Consider the following 23,563-nt stretch of genomic DNA (forward strand, 5'->3'; position numbering starts at 1 on the left):
TTTGTTTCTCTTGAGTAAATATCTAGAAGTGCTGGGTCACAGGACAGGTTTACGTTTAGTTTATACAAAAATTTGCCACACACCTTTTCCCAAAATGGTTGTACTACTTCATGTTCCTACAATATATGAGAGTTCCAAATGCTCGAAAATGTCACCAAATTAGTGTTTTCAGACTTATATATTTTAGCCATTCTGGTGAATGGGTAGCAGTTATCTCATAATCTGAATTTCCACATTTCCCTTGTGACTAATGACACTGATCTTTTTTCATGTGACTACTGGCCATTTGTGTAACTTTCATTGTGAAGAATCTGTTCAAATCTTGCTCATTTTTAAAAATACTGAGTTGTTGGGGGCGCCCGGGTGGCTTAGTTGGTTAAGCGACTGCCTTTGGCTCAGGTCATGATCCCAGGGTCCTGGAATCGAGTCCTGCATCAGGCTCCCTGCTCACTGGAGGGCCTGCTTCTCCCTCTGCCTGCCTCTCTGCCTACTTGTGCTCTTTATCTCTTTGCCAAATAAATAAAATCTTAAAAAAAGAAAAAATACTGAGTTGTTGGGGTACCTGGCTGGCTCAGCTGGAAGAACATGCAATTTGATCTCAGGGTTGTTTGAGCCCCACAATGGGTGTAGAAATTACTTAAATAAACTTTAAGATTTATTTTTTTTTTTTTTAGAAAAAGTGTGTGTGTGGGAGTCCGGGGGTGGCGTGGGGGTGGTGAGGCCCAGAGAGGGAGAGAGAGTTCAAAGCAGACTCTTCACTCAGCGCAGAGCCCAACGTGGGGCTCCATCTCATGACCCTGAGATCACAACCCAAGCTGGAACCAAGAGTCCCATGCTCAACCGACTGTACCACCCGAGCACCCTAAATAAATAAACTTAAAAAAAAAAGAGGGGTGCCTAGGTGGCGCAGTTGGTTAAGTGTCTGACTCCTGATTTCAGCTCAGGTCCTAATCTCAGGGATTTGAGATTCAGCCCCCGAGTTTCAACAGCTCAGCACTGGGCGTGGAGCCTACTTAAGATTCTCTCTCTTGCTCTCCCTCTGCAAACCCCTCACTCGCTTCTCTTTCTCAAAAAGAAAGAAAGAAATGAAAAATATATATTCAGTTTGTTTTTTTATTATTGAGTTCTAGGAGTTATTTATATTATGGATACAAATCTCTTTTCACATATATGCTTTATATATATATATATATATATACACATATATATATATTTTCTTTTTTTAAAAGATTTTATTTATGGGGTGCCTGGGTGGCTCAGTCATTAAGCGTCTGCCTTCAGCTCAAGTCATGGTCCTGGGGTCCTGGGATTGAGCCCCGTATTGGGTTCCCTGCTCGGCGGGAAGCCTGCCTCTCCCTCTCCCACTCCCCCTGCTTGTGTTCCCTCTCTCGCTGTCTGTCAAATAAATAAAATCTTAAAAAAAAAAAAGATTTTACTTATTTATCTGAGAGAGAGAGAGAGAGTATGGGCAGGAGCAGAGGGGAGAGACAGGGGGAGAGGAAGCAGCAGACTCCCCGCTGAGCAAGGAGCCCGATGCGGGGCTCCATCCCAGGATCCTGGGATCATGACCTGTGTCGAAGGCAGACGCTTAACTGACTGAGCCACCCAATTGCCCCTCACATATATGCTTTATAAACCTTTTCACTATTTTCTTTGAGTCTGTGAGATAAGCAGGTGTTTTAAATTTTGATGAAATCCAATTTATCAATGTTTTCCTGTAAGGTTATTACTGTGTCCAAAGAAATCTTTTTCTATCCTCTAAGCCATAAAGACATTCCCCCAAATTTTCTTCTAGAAGCTTTATAGTTTTAGGCCTTACATTTGGGTCTATAATTCCTCTCAAATTCATTTTTTTTTTTGGTATGCTATGAGGTAGGGGGAGAGGATAGATATATATATATACTCTCATTATCTCTATATACACACACAGTTATTCTAGTACCATTTGTTAAAAACATATTTCTCTATTGGTCTGCTTTAGTTATCTTTTGAAAATCAAATGACTATATAAATGTAGGTTTCTTTCTTTTTTTTTTTTTTAAAGATTTTTTATTTATTTATTCATGAGAGACGGGGGGGGGGGAGAGAGAGAGAGAGAGAGAGAGAAGCAGAGGGAGAAGCAGGCTCCCAAGGAGCAGGGAGCCCGATGCGGGACTCGATCCCAGGACCTCGGGATCATGACCTGAGCCGAAGGCAGATGCTTAACCATCTGAGCCACCCAGGCGCCCTGTAGGTTTATTTCTGAACTCTCTATTCTGCTCCACTATTAGTTTATCCTTATAATAATGTAACATCTTGATTATTATTACAGTTTTGTACTAAGTCTTCAAGTTAGGTAGTATAAGTCCTCCAACTCTGTTCTTTTTTAAGATCACTTTGGGTATTCTACGGTCTTTGTATTTCAATAAAAATTTTAGAATAACCCAGTCCATTTCTATAAGAACACATGCTGGTTGGTGTTGTGTAGAACTGATGTCCTAACCATGTTGAGTCATTCTAATTCAAAGCCTCCCATTCACAATGGTATCTTTTATTTAGATTTTTAATTTCTCTTGGCAATATCTTATGGATCAGTATAGAGGTCTTTCACATCTTTGGTTAAATTTATTCCTACACATTTTACTCCTAAACAGTTTTAAAAGGTTTTTTGGCTTCACTAAAAGCATTTTATAAAACTTCATTTACCGACTGCTTACTGCTGGCACCTAAAAATACAACTGAATTTTTAAAAAGTAAATTCTACACCCAATGTGGGGCTTGAACTCATGACCCTGAGATGACTCACATGGCTCTACCAACTGAGCCAGATAGATGCCCCCAGTTAATTTCAACCTAGGTGATCTTTATCCTTTACTGTAACACTGCAAGGTAAACATTACTATCTATGTAAAAATTAGGACTGTTTAACTTGTCCAAGATAACTATAAGACTGTTCATTACATCAAACTAATACCATTTTAAAACAGAAAACAACTTTCTAATTATACACTGTATAGAAAATATAGAAAATTCACTGTAAATGATTTGTCCCCAAAATATCTTGATTTTGCTATTTTTTGGTTAACTACTCTTTCTTCACATACCCCTTTCTTCTTCAACCATTTCCCAGCCTCCTTACTGCTATTTCCACAGGTTCTAGCCCCCTCTCTGAATATATCACTCTCCTTAGGTGATTCTTATCTGTCCAGCAACCTCAACTATTATTTTTATTTCTGTAAGCACATCTCTAGATCTCACCCATCCTTTGGATACGAAGAATTCGTTATTTTCTCCCTTCAATTATGCTCCTGTTTTTCCTTTTCTTTTTTTTTTAAGATTTTATTTATTTATTTGAGAGAGCGAGAATGAGAGAGAGAGAGAGAGAGCACATGAGAGGGGGAGGGTCAGAAGGAGAAGCAGACTCCCCGCCGAGCAGGGAGCCCGATGTGGGACTCGATCCTGCGACTCCAGGATCATGACCCGAGCTGAAGGCAGTCGCTTAACCAACTGTGCCACCCAGGCGCCCGTTTTTCCTTTTCAAATTACTTATTATTCATCAATTTGCTTTAAATCAAAATAGAAATTTTTGACTCTTCCTTCTCTAGTTACCTCAGTTCCAATCCTTTAGATTTGTCCTCCAAACCATGATCTTTTACAACCTAAATGTCTGTCAACAGGAAAATGGATAAATGAATGCAGTATATTCACACAATAGAATATCATGTAATAGTGAAAAAGATTTAACGCAAGGTTTCTCAATCATGGTAATCCTGCCATTGGGGGCTAGGTAATTCTTTGTTATGGGGCTGTCCTGTGCATTGTACGATGTTTAGCAACACCCCTGATCTCCAGATACTAGATGTCAATAGCACTATCTCCAGCTGTGACAACTAAAACTTCCCTAGATATTGCCAAATGTGTGGGGGGGCCAAATTTGCTCCTGGTTGAGAACCACTGGTCTATAGCCTTATGTATCAAATACAGATAAATCTCAAAACAATTTTAAGCAAATAAAAGAGAACTACAATATTATCCATATAAACATAAAAATCAAGGAAAATGATATATTATAGATTGTTTATGCATACATACATGTAATAAAAGTTTACCAAAAACATGATAAAGCACTGAAGTCAAGATGGCGATTACCTCTGGGGGAAGTGAAGAGAGCAGGATTAGGGAAGCTTTAATTTGATGAAGTGCATACCCGACCATTTTTCTCCTTTCATGTACATACTTTTATGGACACTTAAGATACTTTAAAACATAAATGCAGTATTAATTTGCCCTTATCGACCTGGTTCAGGTTTAACTGACAGCAAACTTTCACTTAAATCACTCAGCAGGCATAGATAGTGCTACTTTCACATTTTTCTTTCTGTTGTCGATTTATTTCCCACTGGGAATGCCACAGAACTGATAATGGGCCTTCTTATAAAATTCTGCCAATCAGTAGTATAGAACCTATTCAAAAGGCACTCTTAAAAAAAAAAAAAGCACCTTCCACTTTACCCAACACTACTTCTTGTTTGCTACAATCTCTTTTTTACCAAAGCACATAAGAAACCAAAACTAATAAAGAGACCCAAATAAACTTTACTATATGCTCAGCTGGCTTTGGTCACAATGCAAAATATACTTTTAGATAAACATTCATATCATATATAAATTATCATTACCGTGGGTTAATTTACTTAGATGGAATAAAATACAAAAAGAAACTCCTAGGAGTACAATTAAACTTTTTTGTTGTTGCTGGTTTGATCAAGGATTTTAACCAAGTTCCCAAAGCGTGATGAGCAACACAGATTTTGTTAATTATTCCCACTGGTCTTTCTTAAATGTGCTAAGTTTATTGAATAAATAATGAAAGTTATAATTTAGTGTCATAATTTCTGGACCACTGCATATTTAGAACATTCTGGACAATATTCAGTATGTCGGGGCAGTATAAACCTTTCCACTAAAAAAATTTTGAAGGATAGGTGCTCGGGGGTTAGGAATTCACATTACATTTAAAGGATCCCAGAACATTTGCTAGACTTAAGAGGAGCTGATGCCTCAATTTGACTCTTATTCAGTTGGCTTCATTAATATATTAAAATGGCCATCACAGAAATGATTGGCTAATTTAATGCGCTACTTTTAAAAATAACTAGAGCTGCACTAGTAGCCACTAGCTATATGTAGTTGTTGAGCACTCAGAAAGTGGCTAATTTATACTGAGATTATGCTACAAACAAGTCTAGAATACACAAAGGATCTGCAAGATCTAGTACCAAAAATAATGCAAACTATTAATTTAAAGATATCAATTACATATTAAAATGATAATAACTTGGATATGTTTGTTAAATACAGTAAACTTTTTTTAAGGTGAACTAAAAACTCTACTTTAGGTTGAGAAGCCAAAAGGCATATAATTCAATACACAACGGCAAAGTTTTAGTTAACTTAAATACTCCCAACAACTTAAATACTCCCAACTGCATATTTATAACATCACAATTATTTTCTATAAGAGGGAAAAATGAAGAGAAAAAAACCTCTTATGATAGTTGGAGAAAGACAATTCAACATGCAAGACCACATTTTTATATAATTTGAGTATCAAATTTTGAATGTTGAACCTTATAAAGCTTAAAGGAAATTAAGAATTTTTTTAGACGTTTCAAAAGCATAAAGATGAAAAACATGAAGATTTGCTAAAAGTTACATAGGAATTTTGGTCATTATCTTCATACAATCAACTTTTCCCTCTAAAAACAGTAAAAATCTAAACTTAGGGACTTCCTTTTTAGTAATTTCTTCAAACCTCTCCTTATTAACAAGGTCTTCTATTTACGGCATTATTTGTTAGGTTTTAACCACACATTTAAACCTTCATACTTACAAAGTCTTCTTCCTCAAATTGTAATTTTTCCACCTTGTCTTCTTTCTTTTCTTCCCTAATCTCCGTAGGTGGCTTTTCTTGAAAGGCACAGCCTTTCCGGGAGTGGAAGCTGCCATTCCAGTGGCGATGGTTCCCTGTGCCACCCCCACTACGCTGGCTCATGCCATCATGACCTCGGGAAGAGCCATGCCAACCAGATAGGTTCCCTGTGATTCCAGCATATGCTCCCTTAGAGACACCAGAGTCCACAGAATCATGGCGGAACAGGGAGGGCTGGTGCCAGGAATCTAGGATAGTAAGGACAAGTAACACATTAGATTTTTGCTTCCGATCTGATTTACAGTACTACCAAAAGCCCTTCAGGGGACCTTTTAAAATAAAAGATTAAGCCCACAAAATTATCTTTTTCTTTTAATGTAATTTCTAGATGAGATCTTCAACTGAATAAATGACACATGAGAACACAAGAATGTTAGAAAGCCAACGTAACTGAATAATGACAACTGGAAGATTTAACTGAGAAGCGTGTTTAAAAAACAGCTATCTGGGGCACCTGGGTGGCTCAGTTGGTTAAGCGACTGCCTTTGGCTCAGGCCATGATCCTGCAGTCCCAGGACCGAGTCCCGCATCGGACTCCCTGCTCAGCAGGGAGTCTGCTTCTCCCTCTGACCCTGCCCCCTCTCATGCTCTCTCTCTCAAATAAATAAATAAAATCTAAAAACAAAAACAAAAACACAACAGCATATCAAGATTATGGACATGCACCCCCTATGTGGGCTTGTCCTAACTGAGTAGCTTAAATATAGTCATGGAAGTGGGGCATGGCTCACCTCCTGTAGTTCGAAGAGGTCCATTGTTAAAAAAGCCATCAGAGGAATTATGTCGACGACGGCTTACTCCAAATCTACGATCTCCTCGGGGTAGGTGCTCTCCGTGTTTTTCGAATGTGGCTGTAGGTGACTAAGATGATCAAGTATAGAGAAGCAAACCAATTAAAAAGATATCAATCTCAGTATCTTAGGTTTTGCATCAGCCTTTTAGAAAACAAGTAATAAAGGTGGAAGAAACCCCCACTATGAGCATATGGGCCATAATAAGGGTATTACAGGCCTCTAAGTTAGAGAAGTCCTAGGTTACATATTCAGACAAGATTGGGCACGTTCAGGGTGGTTCAGGGTGGTATGGTCGTAGACCTAGGTTACATATTCACTCATTAACTCATTTTCTGCATCCCAGAAGGGGAGAAAAGGCAGCTACTTTAATTATTTGCACGAGAGAGGGTGGAAAAAAAAACCCTGTCGATATCCATTAAAATAAGCCCTCAAACTTTACACTTAAAGATATTAAGTTAACCTTGTAAGAGGAAAGGAAAAGCAAGATGCCTAGTTAAAAAAAATTCTAACAGCTTTATTACTTCTGTAAATTATTGTGGAACCGGGGAGAAATAAATGGTTTATTTTTTTTTTTTTTTTTTTTAAAGATTTTTATTTATTTATTTATTTGAGACAGAGAGAATGAAAGAGAGAGAGAGAGAGAGAGCGCACATGAGATGGGGGAGGGTCAGAGGGAGAAGCAGACTCTCTGCCGAGCAGGGAGCCCGATGCGGGACTCGATCCAGGGACTCCTGGATCATGACCTGAGCCGAAGGCAGTCGCTTAACCAACTGAGCCACCCAGGCACCCGAAATAAATGGTTTAAATACCACAACACTTTGGTCATTAACAACTACACGGTTTTTATAGTTTTATAAAAAACTTACTTCTAAACATTACTTAATATTCATAACAGTACTATATTTGGCATCAGCTTCATTTTACTCATTTACACATGAGGAAAGAGGTCAGGGAGAACTAAGTCTTATTATACAATGAAAAGGAAGCAGTTTGAGAAACACAGTCACAGATGAACTTTCATTCCCCTCCCTTTTCCAAATAATTTTATTCTAGAACATTTTTTTTTTTTTTAAGATTCTATTTATTTGACAGAGAGAGACACAGCCAGAGACGGAACACAAGCAGGGGGAGTGGGAGAGGGAGAAGCAGGCTTCCCGCGGAGGAGGGAGCCCGATGCAGGGCTCCATCCCACGACCCTGGGATCATGACCCAAGCTGAAGGCAGATGCCTAACAACTGAGCCACCCAGGCGCCCCTCTAGAACATTCTTTTTATTAAATTATTTTATTTTATTTTATTATTTTTTAGAGCATTCTTTAGTTTCAAATAAGAGACCAAAGTCTAAAATAAAAGGCTGTAAAAAATATGGATATATCTGACAAAGGGGTAGAGGAAAACTACAGGTTGGGGCATAGACATCTTTACATCTATTTTCTCAGTTCTATAGTTTTTAGCTCTTTAATTTAGGTTATGAACCACTTCAGGTTTATTTGTGTGTGATATGAAGTTAAGGTTGAAGTCAAAGTTCTCACTTCCCACACATACACATATATATACATAATACATATATATATCCAGTTCTAGAACCATTTGCTAAAAAGACTATCACTTCTGCATTAAATTACCTTGGAACTTTAGTCAAAAATCGACTGACTGTATATATAGGACTATTTTTGAATTCTCTATTCTTTGCTCTCATTGCTTTATGTCTACCCTTACTTATCCCAACACTGCAGAACTTTGTTTACTGCAACTTTACTGGAAATAGTGAAATCTCATTTCCCAATTCTTTATTTTTTTTTATTTTTTTTTTATTTTTTTAAAGATTTTATTTATTTATTTGAGAGAGAGAATGAGAGATAGAGAGCACGAGAGGGAAGCGGGTCAGAGGGAGAAGCAAACTCCCTGCTGAGCAGGGAGCCCGATGTGGGACTCGATCCCGGGACTCCAGGATCATGACCTGAGCCGAAGGCAGTCGCTTAACCAACTGAGCCACCCAGGTGCCCTTCCCAATTCTTTATACTTACTTCACTGTGCTAGATTATTCTTTGCAGATAATAAGATCTACATACTTTTAAATGCTTTCCTGGATCCCACACCTAATCCCTCAGGTCTACCGTCCCCAAGTTTTGGGTCAGATTATGTCAATTACGAGATCCTGGGAATTTCAAAAGGGCAATTGAAAATGAAGTTTAGAGCAAAAGGTTGTGGGTTTAGATAGATCAGGAACATCTGCCCCAAAATTCACGTTTAAAAATAGGGAAAGGGCGCCTGGGTGGCTCAGTCAGCTGGGTGTCTGACTCCTGATTTTGACTTCTTGGGTGGTGATCTCAGGGTTGTGAGATAGAGCCCTGCGTTTGAGATTCTCTCTTTCCCTCGCCCTCTGCCCCTCCCCATCACTTTCAAGCGCGGGCAACTCTCTCTCTCTGAAGTAAATAAATACAGTCTTAAAAACAAAACACAACAAAACAAAACAAAACAAAAAACAGGGGAAGGCGCCTGGGTGGCTCAGTCGGTTAAGTGTCCAACTCTTGATTTCAGCTTGAGTCATGATCTCAAGGTTCTGGGATTGAGCCCTGTGTGGGGTGTGCTTGGGATTCCCTCTCTCTCCCCCCACCTCTCCCCCACTTGTATTCTCTCTGTAAAATAATAAATAAAATATTTTAAAAAATAGGGAAGATAGGCCCTTTTTTTTTTGAGATTACATATCAACTGTGTCCCTCCTCTTATTAGTTGGCAAAATGGGAATCATTTTCAAGTTTATTAGCTTCCCAAAGGTTTCCTTTATCAGTAACTGAGGCTGTTCTTTTTTTTTTTTTTTTAAAGATTTTATTTATTTGAGAGAGAGAGAGCACAAGCAGGGGGAGAGGCAGGCACCCGAGTGAGGCTTGATCCCAGAACGCTGGGATCACTACCCAAGCCACAGGCAGATGCTTAACCAACTAAGCCACCCAGGTGCCCCACTAATTGAGGCCATTCTTCTGTACTGTGACTAGGGCTACTTCACTCTATATGAACTGGTTGTTTTCACTTGTCTTTATTCCTAATGCAACATTCATTTTCCCCCTGAAATCATTACATAGATTATTACCCCTAAAACATAAATTTCTAGTATTTAATCTGAGATCCATGTAGTAGTCAATGTCTCTCCCTTTTCGTCCTCATCTACTACTACAGACAAATGTGCACTTACCCCAAGGGTCCATTTCCCCAAAAAACCATTTCCCCTTTACCTCTGCCCCTCTATACCTAAGTAATAGGTTAGCAGGTATGTTTTAATTCCAAAGTGTAGTGCAGTTAATCCACTAAATCTTTTTTTTTTTTTTTAAGATTTTATTTGACAGAGAGAGACAGTGAAAGAGGGAACACAAGCAGAGGGAGTGGGAGAGGGAGAAGCAGGCTTCCCGCTGAGCAGGGAGCCCGATGCGGGGCTCGATCCCAGGACCCTGGGATCATGACCTGAGCCGAAGGCAGACGCTTAACAACTGAGCCACCCAGGCACCCTGGTAAATCTTTTTTTAAATAAAGATTTTATTTATTTATTTGAGAGCGAGCGAGAACAAGCATGAGTGGGGTGTGGAGAGTGGGGGAAGAGGCAGAGGGAGAAGGAGACTCCCTGCTGAGCAGGGAGTCCTACATGGGGCTCGGTCCCAGGACCCCGAGATCATGACCTGAGCCGAAGGCAGACACTTAACCAACTGAGCCACCCAGGCGCCTCTAATCCAGGAAGTCTTAAGTGTGCCACATGAGAAAAGCTTAGCATATAATGAAATAAGGGGAAGGGGAGATACTTGGCAATGGCAGGGCCCACAATGACTTAGACTGCCTAATTATTTATATCCTATTAAAAGAAATGTAGTAAGTCTATGAAAACATACTTTAAACCCTCAGGCAAGGTTGAATACACAAAAACACCTAGACTGCAAAACAGAGGCCATCAATAAGTTGGGGATAAAAAGAACTGATATTTGGAAGGTTACTAAAGGAATGAAGAACAGTACCTTAGCTGACTGTGGTGTTGAGAAATTTAGCCAAGCAGGAACAAAGTCATGCTGCGCCATTTAGGTCCAGTGTCTCTTTTCAGCAAGGTGAGGCATCCAACCTCATGGCCAGGATCTGAAAATGAGAAAACTCCACTCACTTATACTTGCAAGAACCTGCTACCAATGTACAAAAGAGTCTGTGATTACTCTAAGCTCCCCTCTTTACAGAAAGACCTGCCATCTCTGAGTCTCTCTAAGACTACTTATCAGACTCTATAACCTCAAAGTTCTAAACAAAAGCAACAGCCCATGAATAATGACTATGAAAAACACAAACAGAAAAATTTGACAGAGACCTGGAAGGTTATATGAAAACTAATGAATTCTTGAGTTTTAACAGAAGAACCTTAAGAATAAACACCTACTTAATACTACTGGTACTTATGAAAAGAGATTAACCTGCTTCAGGTACTCTGGTAACTTGTGGCAAAAGCAGAAAAGATCTTCCTAGAGAAGGAAGATAACAATCTCTCAAGAGTTGTTTTATTCACATTAATTCCCTCAAATACCCACTAGCATCAGTTTTCCTAGGAGATCCACTGTGTCTCCACACCACCCCACTAAAGTGCTCCAAAATTAAATAGACCAGAAAACAGTAGCTATTTTCCATAATACATATACATACAGCCTTCTTCCAAAGTTAGAGATAGGAGAATATTTACCCCAGAGTGTAACCTCTGTGGTCCTGTTTCCCGAACTCCTTGAGTCTGCCAGCTGGATTTCCCACGAGGTTCTCTTGTTAAAAGGGTGCTTAAATAGGCTGGCCAGCAGCACGCCTTGTGATAAAGCACAAGGAAGCCAGGCTCTGTATGTATCACTCTTTCAAGTCCCCTCAATTGTTCATCTTAACTATCTAGTTCCTGACACGTTTCCAAAAAGGGGAAGGGGAAAGGGGAAGGGGAAGGGGAACATAAAAAGTATTTGTTACATTTAAAAAATAGGGGAAGGGGAAAGAGCTATGTCTATATTCACCTCATTCAACTTCCTTGAGTGATGGCACTATGATGTTGCTTAAATAGATAATACATGGACATTTGCACATTGAGTGCAAACACTGTTCATAACCAGGTCATAGCTGGAAACACAGGTGAACTGCTGTGTGGGCAAATAATGCCATCAAAGCAACAGATCAAGAATATAACATTAAAGAGCTATAAAAGATCTTCTGAGCAGTCAATTTCAGTGGCAAAACATCCACATAACAAAGCCCTTAATTTACAAATCTCATTATTCCTACAGAGCTGCTAGAAGGTGTGCAGATATATATTTATATGTTTTATTCTTCAAAATCTAAGGACATAAGAAATCTTGTTTTTAATCAGACAGGAATTTAATATATGTTTTCCTCCAAAGAACAGCAGCTTTCAAGGCAAATTTTTTGGGTTATATAAAGCTCCCAGATGTATTTTCTATTTCTTTGGTCTTCACTATTTAAATTCACAGCAAAATTAAAACAAATAGAAAGAAAGAAGTTAAGAAGTAAAACAGTTCCAAAGTGAGGTTTTCTTTTCTTCAGTTTTCTCTATTTCACTTGTTCTGCCTCTTCCTGAAGACTGAACTGAGCTGGAAGGTGATATGAAGAGTCTTCTACTGCTTTAGTAGAGTAGTCATTATTTTGGATCCATTTCAATCATTATTCAGTCATTTAAAAGGCCACAGGAATCTATCACTATAAATAAAAAAGCAAAGAAACACAGTATCACAAGAGGCAAAATCACTGTTACACAGAATTGCTAAAATGAGATACAAATTATCAGTCAATAGGTACTAGTAATAAAAATTTTAAGTCCAATTTAGACATTAATTTAATGTGTCACCACCTATAACAACAACATAATTGGCTATAATTCTTTTAATAATTTTTAAAGGATTTTAGACAAGTCACCTGGACAGAGTTTGTTTTATATAACCACATCTGTAATTAGCTATCAAAGGTAATTCATAAATGCAAATGAGTCTGTTAGATTTACATTTTCTCTCATAAACGTGAATAACTTGCTCTAAGTAATCACAAAGCCATATAACTTGTTTATTACCACAGTCATCAATTAATACCACAGCTAGATCTTTATTTTTTTTTTAAATATTTATTTTGACAGAGAGAGTATGAGAAAGAGCATGAGCACACAAGCAGGGGAAGCAGCAGGCAGAGGGAGAGGGAGAAGCAGGCTCCCCAATGAGGGACTCAATCCCAGGACCTTGGGATCATGACCTGAGCCGAAGGCAGATGCTTATAGCCACCCAGGCGCCCTACAGCTAGATCTTTAAAAACAAGTCATTTGTCATAGCATTCCTTCCTTTTCAGATATCTAGTTATCAACTGAGAGACTTAAGCTCTTAGGCTCTGACTTAAGATATACTGTAAGAGATGACATAAATATTTCTTTGGCAAATTCCCAACATTCTTCCAGGGGCTACAAAGTTTTTTGATGTAAGAGGAGGCTTGCATCTGTAGGCAATTCTGGTCTCTATTGGTAAAGTCTAGTTTGGAGGATATTTCTCATATAATAAATTGGCAGCCTTGATCTACTGTTTTAAGTTCACAGGAATAAGAAATACCAAATTTGGGACAGTAAATACCTCTGTGGGGAAATGAAAGGAAAGGAATCAAAAAAGAGGTCTTGGTGGCTTCAACTGCATCTGTAATGCCTTCCTTCTTTTAGAATTTTCTTTTTTTTAGATTTTACTTATTTGTCAGAGAGAGAGAGAGTGCACAAGCAGGGGGAATGGCAGGCAGAGGGAGAAGCAGGCTCCCTACCGAGCAAGGAGCCCAATGCGGGACTCGATCCCTGGACCTTGGGATCATGACCTGGGCAAAGGCAGACGTTCAACCAGCCGAGCCACCCAGGCATGCCTGTAATGCATTACTTCTTAGGTGAGTGATACATGGCTATTCACTTGTTGTCTACACTTTTTCATTTTTCTGAAGATTTTATTGATTTGTTAGAGAGAGAGAGAGAGGGAGAGAGAGAGCGCGCGCGCGAGCCCAAGCAGGGGGCGTGGCAGGCAGAGGAGAAGCAGGCTCCTCGCTGAGCAAGGAGCCAGATGTGGGACTCAATCCCAGAAGCCTGGGATCATGACCTGAGCCACCCAGGCATCCCGTGTCTTCACTTTTTTTAAAACATTTACCAGTTTATTAAAGAATATGATAAAAAACATGAATCAACAGCCAGATGTAAGAGATACTTAGGGTGAGGTGAGACGTGTAAGAGCTTCTGAGCTCTCTCCAGGTGCATCGCTCCCCCCAATCGCCACATGTTCACCATTCTCTACACTTTTTATATACTTGTAATACTTAAAATAGTAACAGAGCAAGCATAAAAAAGTAAAAGATTTGCAATTTATAAGGTGAATACATACATATACATACACATAGACACGTATCAATCACCCAGAGTACATATATTCCTTCAACACATATAGAAGTCATAAAAGCTGACCTTATACTAGCTAAAAGTCTTGGTTCCAAAGGATAAAATATTCCTTGTCCTCTAACCATACTGTATTAAACTTAGAAAATAACTTTTCTCTTTAAGTTCCCACTCTCCTTCACCTTCCTGAAGAGATCCTGTCCAAAGCCATTAGGTGGGGCCAAGTAAGGTACGATCTATGGGCAGCAGAGGCACAAAGCACGGTGCTGGGGCCTAACCAGGATGTGAAGTATGCCCATGCAGGGTGAAGGACAGGGAAATGTGTGTATGGCAGTAGACCAGTGCAGGATGTCAGAGCCCATTAGGAAACATAAGGCAAGTGTCCGAGTAGGAGGGCAGCCCAATTCAGGGTGCAGGAGCCTAAGTAGAATGAGGAAGGCTCCTGGCAGAAGGACAAGGGCAAGCAAGTTGGCTTCCATGCAGCAAAGTGCTTTGTACAGGTATGGGTGTGGTAAGGAAGGAATTCATGTAAGGGAAGAAGAAATAACTGGAGTTAGTTACATACTGGGTACTGAAAAGTACAGGAGACAGATTTCTTACTGTGGGAGAAAGGATGAGCTGATAAAGAAACTTTCAAAACACTTAAGCAGAATTACAAAAAACCACTATGAATAAATCTGCAATAGGTGGAACAGTACTTAATGGAAAATAAGCTTTAAGAACACTTAGAAAAAAAAAGACTAAAGGGGCGGCCGGGTGGCTGAGTTGGTTAAGCTTTTGACTCTTGATTTCGGCTCAGGTCATCTCTCTCCCTCTCTCAAAAAACAAACAAAAAAACCAAAACCAAAATCAAAGCAAACCAAAATCAAACACCCCCCCCCCCAAAAAACCCCAAAAGCCAGGAGAGAAGCAAAAAAAAGAAAGAAAAAATGGAGATAATTTTAAAAATTTATAATTAAAAGAGTAATAAGAGACAAACTGGTAAAACTGCTTGGGGGAAAAAGATACATATAAAAAAGACAGCATAAAAAGGGGACATAGAGGCGCCTGGGTGGCTCAGTCGTTAAGTGTCTGCCTTCAGCTCAGGTAATGATCCCAAGGTCCTGGGATCAAGCCCCACATCGGGCTCCCTGCTCTGCGGGAAACCTGCTTCTCCCTCGCCTGCTCCCCCTGCTTGTGTTCCCTCTCTCGCTGTGTCTCTCTCTGTCAAATAAATAAATAAAATCTTTAAAAAAAAAAAAGAAAGAAAAGAAAAAGGGGACATAAACACAACAGATTAAGAAATATGAGGAAAACAGTATCATGAGCAATTTATATGCTAATAAATTTGAAAATCTTAGATAATTTCTATTACCTGGCAAATCTGGCACAGTAGAAAACTTGAACAGACCTGTATATATTGTTATACAGCAAAGACTCTTAAATATGAATCAGGAAACTCCCCTTTTCAAAAGGGTCCCAGGTGAAGAAGAGAAGCTGAATCTCTACCTGTAATTTGCTCTTGGTTAGCAAAGAGATGCCTCGTTAGTGAACTGGGACAGGGCGGTTAGCACTTTGGCCCAGACTTAAAGTTTGGACCAGCTTGCACAAGAGGAACAGCTAATTCAAGTACCATCCCTTGATATGGTTCAGTGGCCCAGGCTAGAGATTTTTAAAATCAGGAGTGACTGCAAGACACACTCTAGAAAAGACCAGCTTTTAATATAAACAAATTAAAAGAAGCCAATTCACAAAATATTTAGGAAGAAGAAAAATAAACAGAACTTCATAACTGATGGGATATGGGGGTGGGTGTAAAGGAGAAATATAGGCTCATTTCTAGCTTGTCAAACTATGCAGATGACCATCACATCATTCATTAATATAGGGAGTAAAAGCTGACTGGTTACTGTTCCTTCAGTGTAACTCCAAGAGTTATTTTTTAAGATTTTATTTTTAAGTAATCTCTACACCCCAATGTGGGGCCCACAACCTGAAACCAAGAGTCACATGTTCCACCAACCAAGCAAGCCAGGAACCCCCAGAATTTTTTTTTTATGAAGGTCTATACCTATAACTCCCAGTAATAAGTGTACGATAACAATACCCACGTAATAGGTTTTTATGAACAAGACATAACTGCTGCATGATTTTTATCTTAAGAATCTTGGTTTAGGGGCACCTGGGTGGCTCAGTTGGTTGAGCACAGCCTTCGGCTTGGGTCATGATCCCGGATCGAGTCCCATATCCGCTCCCTGCTCAGTGGGGCATCTGTTTCTCCTTCTCCCTCTGCCTCCACTCATGCTCTCTCTCAAATGAATAAATAAAATCTTAAAAAAAAAAAAGAATCTTGGTTTAGGGGCACCTGGGTGGCTCAGTCAACTGAGCGTTAGACTCTTGATTCCGGTTCAGGTCATGATCTCCAGGTCCTGGAATTGAGCCCTGTGTCGGGCTCCACGCTGAGCACACAGTTTGCTTGTTCCTCTCCCTCTGCCCCCGCCACCCCCCGCCCCTGAGCACATGCTCACTTCTCTCTCTCAAATAAAATCTTAAAAAAAAAAAAAAAAAAAAGAATTTTGGTTTAAACCACAGAGAACATGAAATTCAAGGCAAGGAGGTGAATCACCCATTAGGTTATTAAGCTGTTAGACACAAAGGAAAATACCTCAATTTTAAACATGAACAGTTCCTATTCAAACCCCACTAGGCACATTCCAGGCTCCCAACTGACACTTATATACCATCTTTTCAATCAATTCTCAATTCCAAATATCTCTAGCAGAGTCCCAGTTGAGGCAGTCATTGCAGAGGAAATATTAATCAGCAATGCTTTGCTACTGGTGTGAAAGTTCTAAAGCTGACATATATCCCATAACTACTTATCCACCATCCTGAATATATACTGACACCGAGTATGTAAAGTTATGTAAGAGTGTGGTCTATACACATATGTGCAGAGTATCTAGTGGGGAGGAGATAGATGACAAATGGGAGTGTTTAGTAGAAGGGAACAAATAAAAGATGAAAGAGGACAAAAAAGAAATTCCTGTTCTGGAAGCAAAAGATTAAAGAGAAACATTACAAAATGCCAATAATGGTTTTATTAGGATGGTGGAACTATGGGCATTTTGTTTTATCTTCCCTATTAGTCAATGTTTCTGTAATGAAATTACTTTGTGATTTTTTGGAAAATTTTATTCTCTGGTGATGACTTTTGGAGCTGTGCCTATCTTCCTTCTTTTTTTAAAAAAAGATTTTTATTTTATTTATTTATTTATTTATTTATTTATTTGAGGAAAGAGAGAGGACAAGAGGGGGTAGGGTCAGAGGGAGAAGCAGACTCCCTGTCCAGCAGGGAGCCCGACGCGGGACTCGATCCCAGGACTCCAGGATCATGACCTGAGTAGAAGGCAGTCGCTTAACCAACTGAGCCACCCAGGCGCCCTGTGGCTATCTTTCTAGAGTGACTAATTGAAGGCGCTTCTGCAAACTACTGAGAAATATGGAAAGGAAAAATACATCACTTAAAACTTCCTTAGAACTTTAAAAAACATTGCACAAGACTAAACTGGAGGGGAGATCAAGATTTCTTTTTTTTTTTTTAAGATTTTATTTATTTGACAGAGAGAGACACAGCGAGAGAGGGAACACAAGCAGGGGGGGAGTGGGAGAGGGAGAAGCAGGCTTCCCGCCGAGCAGGGAGCCTGATGTGGGGCTCGATCCCAGGACCCTGAGATCATGACCTGCGCCGAAGGCAGACGCTTAATGACTGAGCCACCCAGGCGCCCCGAGATCAAGATTTCTAAAATATGTATTATATATAAAATATGTATTATATTCACATATTAACATTTTATTAAATAATATATGTGTGTGTGTGTGTGTGTGTGTGTGTGTGTGTGTGTGTGTATGTTTTAAAGCAGGCTCCACACCCAGCATGGAGCCCAACACAGGGCTTGAACTCCGAACCCTGAGATCAAGATCTGACCTGAGAGCACCTGGGTGGCTTGGTTGGTTAAGCATCCGCCTTGGGCTCATATATGCCTAGCAATCTACAAAGTACTTCACAACATGATCTAATTTTATCCTTTATAATTAAGCTTGTAATGCAAGGAGTAAATGTTCCTGCCAAGGACTTTCCCTCAAGCTCTTCTACCTTAGGCTCCCTTTACCACTATGTTGATTTCAATCCATCATTTTCTTCACAGTCCAGCAGTGTCACCATCTACTACTCCTGATAACTTCACCCTCTAGCTACACCGGTTTCACCTGAATTAACAACAACAAAAAAAACCCCACAACCACCTCTCCCCCAGCTTTAAACAAAACCCCTTCCTAGAGTCTGTATTTCCCTCTAGGTAATTATGTTTACTTCCCTTCAGTCTTTTTTTTTTTTTAAGATTTTATTTATTTATTTGAGAGAGAAAGAGAGAGAGAGAAACAGCATGAGACGGGAGAGGATCAGAGGGAGAAGCAGGCTCCCTGCTGAGCGGGGAGCCCAATGTGGGACTCGATCCCAGGACTCCAGAATCAGGACCTGAGCCGAAGGCAGTCACTTAACCAACTGAACCACCCAGGCACCGTCCCTTCAGTCTTAATAAACTTCTATAAAAAGCAGTGTATCCTTAGTGTCTTCATCTTCTCACCCATTTATTCCTTGGGCCATAGCAAACTACTTTTCCCTCACAACTCCAAGAAACACAGATACGTCCTAATTCCAAAATCTGATGGGTAGCTCCCAGTCTCTTTACCTCTAGAATGAAAGTTGTACTGTTTCACATGTTGCTTTGAAGATTAATAAACCAAACATAAAAACATGAGAAACATCACATTTTAATTGATTCTTAATTGAAGGACGGATGAAACTAAACACAAAGGCAGATGAACTATTTAGTACTATTCCGGGAGAATTCTTCAAACACTGATCTATATAACTCCTAACACACTTTACCCTTTCCTCTCTCCTCCCACTGATGCCAGATTAGCCATCCATTCCGGAGGTTAACAACAAAATGAGACAGGAGCACCTGGTGGGCTCAATTAGTAGAACATGTGACTCTTGATCTTGGGGTTGTGCGTTCAAGCCCCACACTGGGTGTAGAGCTCGACAAACAAACAAAAAAAACAAACAAAGGCAGGCTCTAAAATGGTAAGGGACTTATCCGAGGTAACACATCTAATCATCAGTAAAGTCAGGCCTGGAACCAAGTCTTCTAACTTCACTGCCTTCTGAATTACACTGTGGTTCTTATTCTCCAGTCATAAAGTATGATTCCTATGATCAGAAAAACAGAACTCCTTAGAGTCTTATGGAGCAAGTGTACTAAATAGGGATGTTAATTAATGTAAATATGGGTTTTTTTTGCCTTTCTTTTTGTACCCCTCTCTTTGTGTTAGCCAAGTCTGGCTTCCAGGCAAAACTCAAAGACTTGAAAAATAATACCTTTTTGTGCTAAGAAAAAAACACACACTGAAATGTGGCTGGTAAGCACATGGCTCCTCATCTTAATAAAACTTCAATCTCATGTCCTTAGCCATGAGAATCCTAAAAGAACAGGACCCATAAATCCAACTCCATTATAGGGAAAATAATTCAAAACATGTACTACTGAGCCATGAAGCTCCAAGGACCTGCCATATTCACATCTAGCTGAGAAAAGAAAGCAAAGAAGCCACAAGGGGTTCTTTCTGCAAAAGATTATCAGGCTTATGCCAAATGACCAGCTAAAAGGGGTAAGTGGATTTGAAGAGTTTGAAAGGAACTTCCCTACCTTCCACTTCTATGCTCACTTCTTTAAAACTGATCTGAGCCTGGGTAGTTGAGTTGGTTGAGTGTCCGACTTGGTTTCAGCTCGGGTCACGGTCTTAGGCCCCACATTCGGATCCGTGCTTGGCAAGAAGTCTGCTGGAGAACACCCCCACCCCCTACCACCATTCACATGTGCTTTCACTCTAAAATTAAATAAATAAATCTTTAAAAACATAAAAAATAAAACTGATCTGAGAAGGCACCTGTAGTCAAGGAATCATGTTGGTTCTTTTTTCCCATCTCCCTGGTTCAAAAGTGCCCTTCCCCTTCTCACCCATCTTACTATGATATACCACCTTAAGTGTATTAAAAAGAAAAATAAAGTCTTTTAATTCATGTTGGAGTATTTTAATTGTCAAGTGTCATGACAGGAATTTCTGTTTAATGATCTCATCTCGGACCCCTTACTAATATCAAAGAATGCTTTGCTTCTGAAAGCAAATATGACAAGCATAGAAAATGTGGATAAGGTATAGAGCATTATTTCATGTAGTTAACAGACTCAGTAATGCTCCTGGTAAAGCATGCTGGGAAAACCAATCTTTTGTGAAGCTCAGTGAGGACTTGTTGAAGTGTGTCTAAAACTGTGTCCAAGTTACACCAAGAACATGTCCCAGTTTTACATTTCACACGGTTCTAAGTTGTTGAGGGTGAGAAGGTCCAAATTTACTTCCAAGAGATCAATGTTATATATCTGAATAAAAGGAACATATCATAAACTTTGAAAACGTGTTTTTTTAAAAAAAGAAATATATTAAACATATGTTGGGGGTTTATATTACCTTTTTTTAAAAAGATTTTATTTATTTGTCGGGGGTGGGGGACAAGCAGGGGAAGTGGCAGGCAGAGGGAAAAGCAGGCTCCCTGCTGAGCAAGGAGCCCAATGCAGGAATCCATCCCAGGACACTGGGATCATGACCTGAGCCGAAGGCAGACGCGCAACTGACTGAGCCACCCAGGCCTCCCTATATTACATTTTCTTGACTACGTATTCAGGACATGAAGAAACATTTCAATTAACTTTTGCTGAAGGATTTCATTTTTAAGTGCAAATCTTTCGTTCACTGTCAAACATTTCAATGCACATTTACTCATTCCTACCATACACTTATTTGCTTAATATAAAGTGACTTTGTGAATTCTACTGTTTCAAAAAGTTCCTAGCAAAATAAATCACACTCTTAAAAACAGAACACCTACATCTATATGTTAGGTAGGACAAGCGGTCCTGAAATGCAATCTAGGCTATAACGCCTTAAACTTAATAAAAACAAAAACCACTTCATTTAATTCCAGTAATTTCTTCCCCTCAGATGTGGACATCCCATTTTAATTCTAAAACATAATTATAAGCACATTTTCAACCACGAAATGAAATTTCCATTTCTACCTGCACTAGATGCAATAATTCAAAAGTTACTTCCATTTCACCACTGAGGTTTGGCTCTAATATTTTTAAAAATTTTATTTATTTATTTTAGAGAGAGAAAACATGCGTGGGGTGGGGGCAGGGTGAAGAGGGAGAATCCCAAGCAGACTCCACACTGAGTGGGGAGCCCGATGCAGGGCTTGATCTCACCACCCTGAGATCACAACCCAAGTGGAACTCAACAATCAGACGCTCAACTGACTGAGCCACCAAGGTGCCCCTCTAATATAAATTTTAAAAAATCTATGGGAAAATCCAAAAATATGCAGTGTCTAATTTTTAACCAGTCTTGTGTTTGATTTTAGCTTCATAAAGTTCCTGTAAGTACAAGAGTAATAGATATAGTCATTTGGTAAGCCTTCTTTAGAAAAGGCTTTTGGGTCTCTTAGAAACTGACAAATTTAATGACTGGGTGACAAATCATTAAACAGATCAGGTAGTTTACAGTCTGTGTACAGGCATACTTTGGAGATATTATAGATTCAGTTCCAGACTACCACAATAAAGCAAGTATCACCACAGAACTAGTTAAATGAATTCTTTGGTTTCATGGTACACCTAAGTTGTTTACACTATACTGTATTATAAAGTGTGAATAGCATTATGCTTAAAAAATAATGTACATATAGCTTAATTAAAAACACTGTATTGCTAAAAAATGCTAACCATCATTTGATTTTCCAACTAGTCATAATCTTTTTGCTGCTGGAGGGTCCTGACTTGGATTGTTGTTGCAGCTTCTACATCAGCACTTACTGCTTCACCTTGCACTTTTCTGTTACAGAGATGGTTTCTTTCCTCAAATCTCATGAACCTACCTCTGCTGGCTTTGAACTTTTCTTCTGCAGCTTCCTCCCCTCTTTCGGCCTTCAGAGAATTGAAGAGAGTTAGGGTATTGCTCTGGATCAGGTTTTGGCATAAGGGAATGTTACTATGGCTGGTCTGATCTTCTATTCAGGCCACTCAAACTTTCTTCATGTTAGCAATAAGGCCATTCCACTTTCTTGACATTCATGCATTCACTGCAGTAGCACTTTTAATTTTCTTCAAGAACTTTTCCTTTAGTCACAACTTGGCTAACTGTTTGGCTCAAGGGGCCTAGCTTTTGGCCTGTCTCAGCTTTAAACTTGCCTTCCCCACATGCTTAATCATTTATAGCTTTTGATTTAAAGTGAGACACCTGCGACTCTTCCTTTCACAGGAACACTCAGAGGCCATTGTGGGGTTATTAACTGGCCTAATTTCAACATTGTTGTGTCTCAGGGAATAGGGAGGCCTGAGGGGAGGGAGAGAAACGGGAGCAGTCAGAACAAACATTTATTAAGTTTGCCATCTCAGTGATGCCCCAAAATAATTACAATGGTAACATCAAAGATCATTGATCACAGATCACCCATAACAAATATAGTAATAACGAAAAAGTTTGAAATAGGGGCGCCTGCATGGCTCGGTTGGTTAAGAGTCTGCCTTCGGCTCAGGTCATGATCCCAGAGTCCTGGCACACTCTCTCTCATGAACGTACTCTCAAATAAAATCTTTAAAAGAAAAAAAAGAAAAAGTTTGAAATATTGTGAGAATTACCAAAATGTGAGAGAGAGACAAGAAGTGAGAAAATGCTGTTGGAAAAATGGCACCAAAAGACTTGCTCAACACAAGGTTGCCATAAATCTTCAATTTGAAAAAAACGCAGTATCTGTGAAGTGCAATAAAACAAGGTATGCCTGTATTTCACAGAACTGAAAAAGGATATAACCTAGTTCTCAGCTAAGAGATCACTAAAAATAATTTTTGATGACTGTGAAATGATTCTTGGTAAATAACTGAAAGAATTCAAAGAAGTGAGTGGCGCTGATATAACAAACCATATACGACAGTCTTAGAAATCACATTCAGGGGCACCTAGGTGGCTCAGTTGGTTAAGTAGCCAGGCTGCTGACTCTTGATTTTGGCTTGGGGCGTCTGGGTGGCTCAGTAAGTTGAGCGACTGATTCTTGGTTTCAGCTTGGGTGGTGATCTCAGGGTCATGGGACTCAGTCCTGTGTTAGGCTTGTGCTGAGTGTGGAGCCTGCCTGGGATTCTCTCTCTCCCTCTTCCTCTGCCCCTTCACTCCGCACTGTGCATACATGTACCCTCTCTCTCTCTCTCTCAAAAAAAAAAAAATTCTCTCT

The 23,563-nt window shown here is 39.6% G+C and overlaps 1 protein-coding gene across 2 annotated transcripts in view; it reads right to left on the minus strand.

The window, feature by feature from the left end:
- GPBP1L1 (GC-rich promoter binding protein 1 like 1) overlaps window positions 1-23,563 on the minus strand; it is a 59,153-nt gene that overhangs the window by 21,592 nt on the left and 13,998 nt on the right. For both annotated transcript variants that reach the window (XM_027604651.2, XM_027604643.2), the window contains exons 2-5: window positions 11,470-12,476; window positions 10,766-10,880; window positions 6,703-6,832; window positions 5,873-6,159 (exon numbers count right to left, since the gene is read on the minus strand). In XM_027604651.2, coding sequence (XP_027460452.1) covers window positions 5,873-6,159; window positions 6,703-6,832; window positions 10,766-10,825 — 477 coding nt within the window. In that variant the 5' untranslated portion in view covers window positions 10,826-10,880; window positions 11,470-12,476. The remainder of the gene's footprint in view (window positions 1-5,872; window positions 6,160-6,702; window positions 6,833-10,765; window positions 10,881-11,469; window positions 12,477-23,563) is intronic.

Source organism: Zalophus californianus, chromosome 4 (assembly GCF_009762305.2).
Source record: "Zalophus californianus isolate mZalCal1 chromosome 4, mZalCal1.pri.v2, whole genome shotgun sequence".
Lineage (NCBI taxonomy): Eukaryota > Metazoa > Chordata > Mammalia > Carnivora > Otariidae > Zalophus > Zalophus californianus.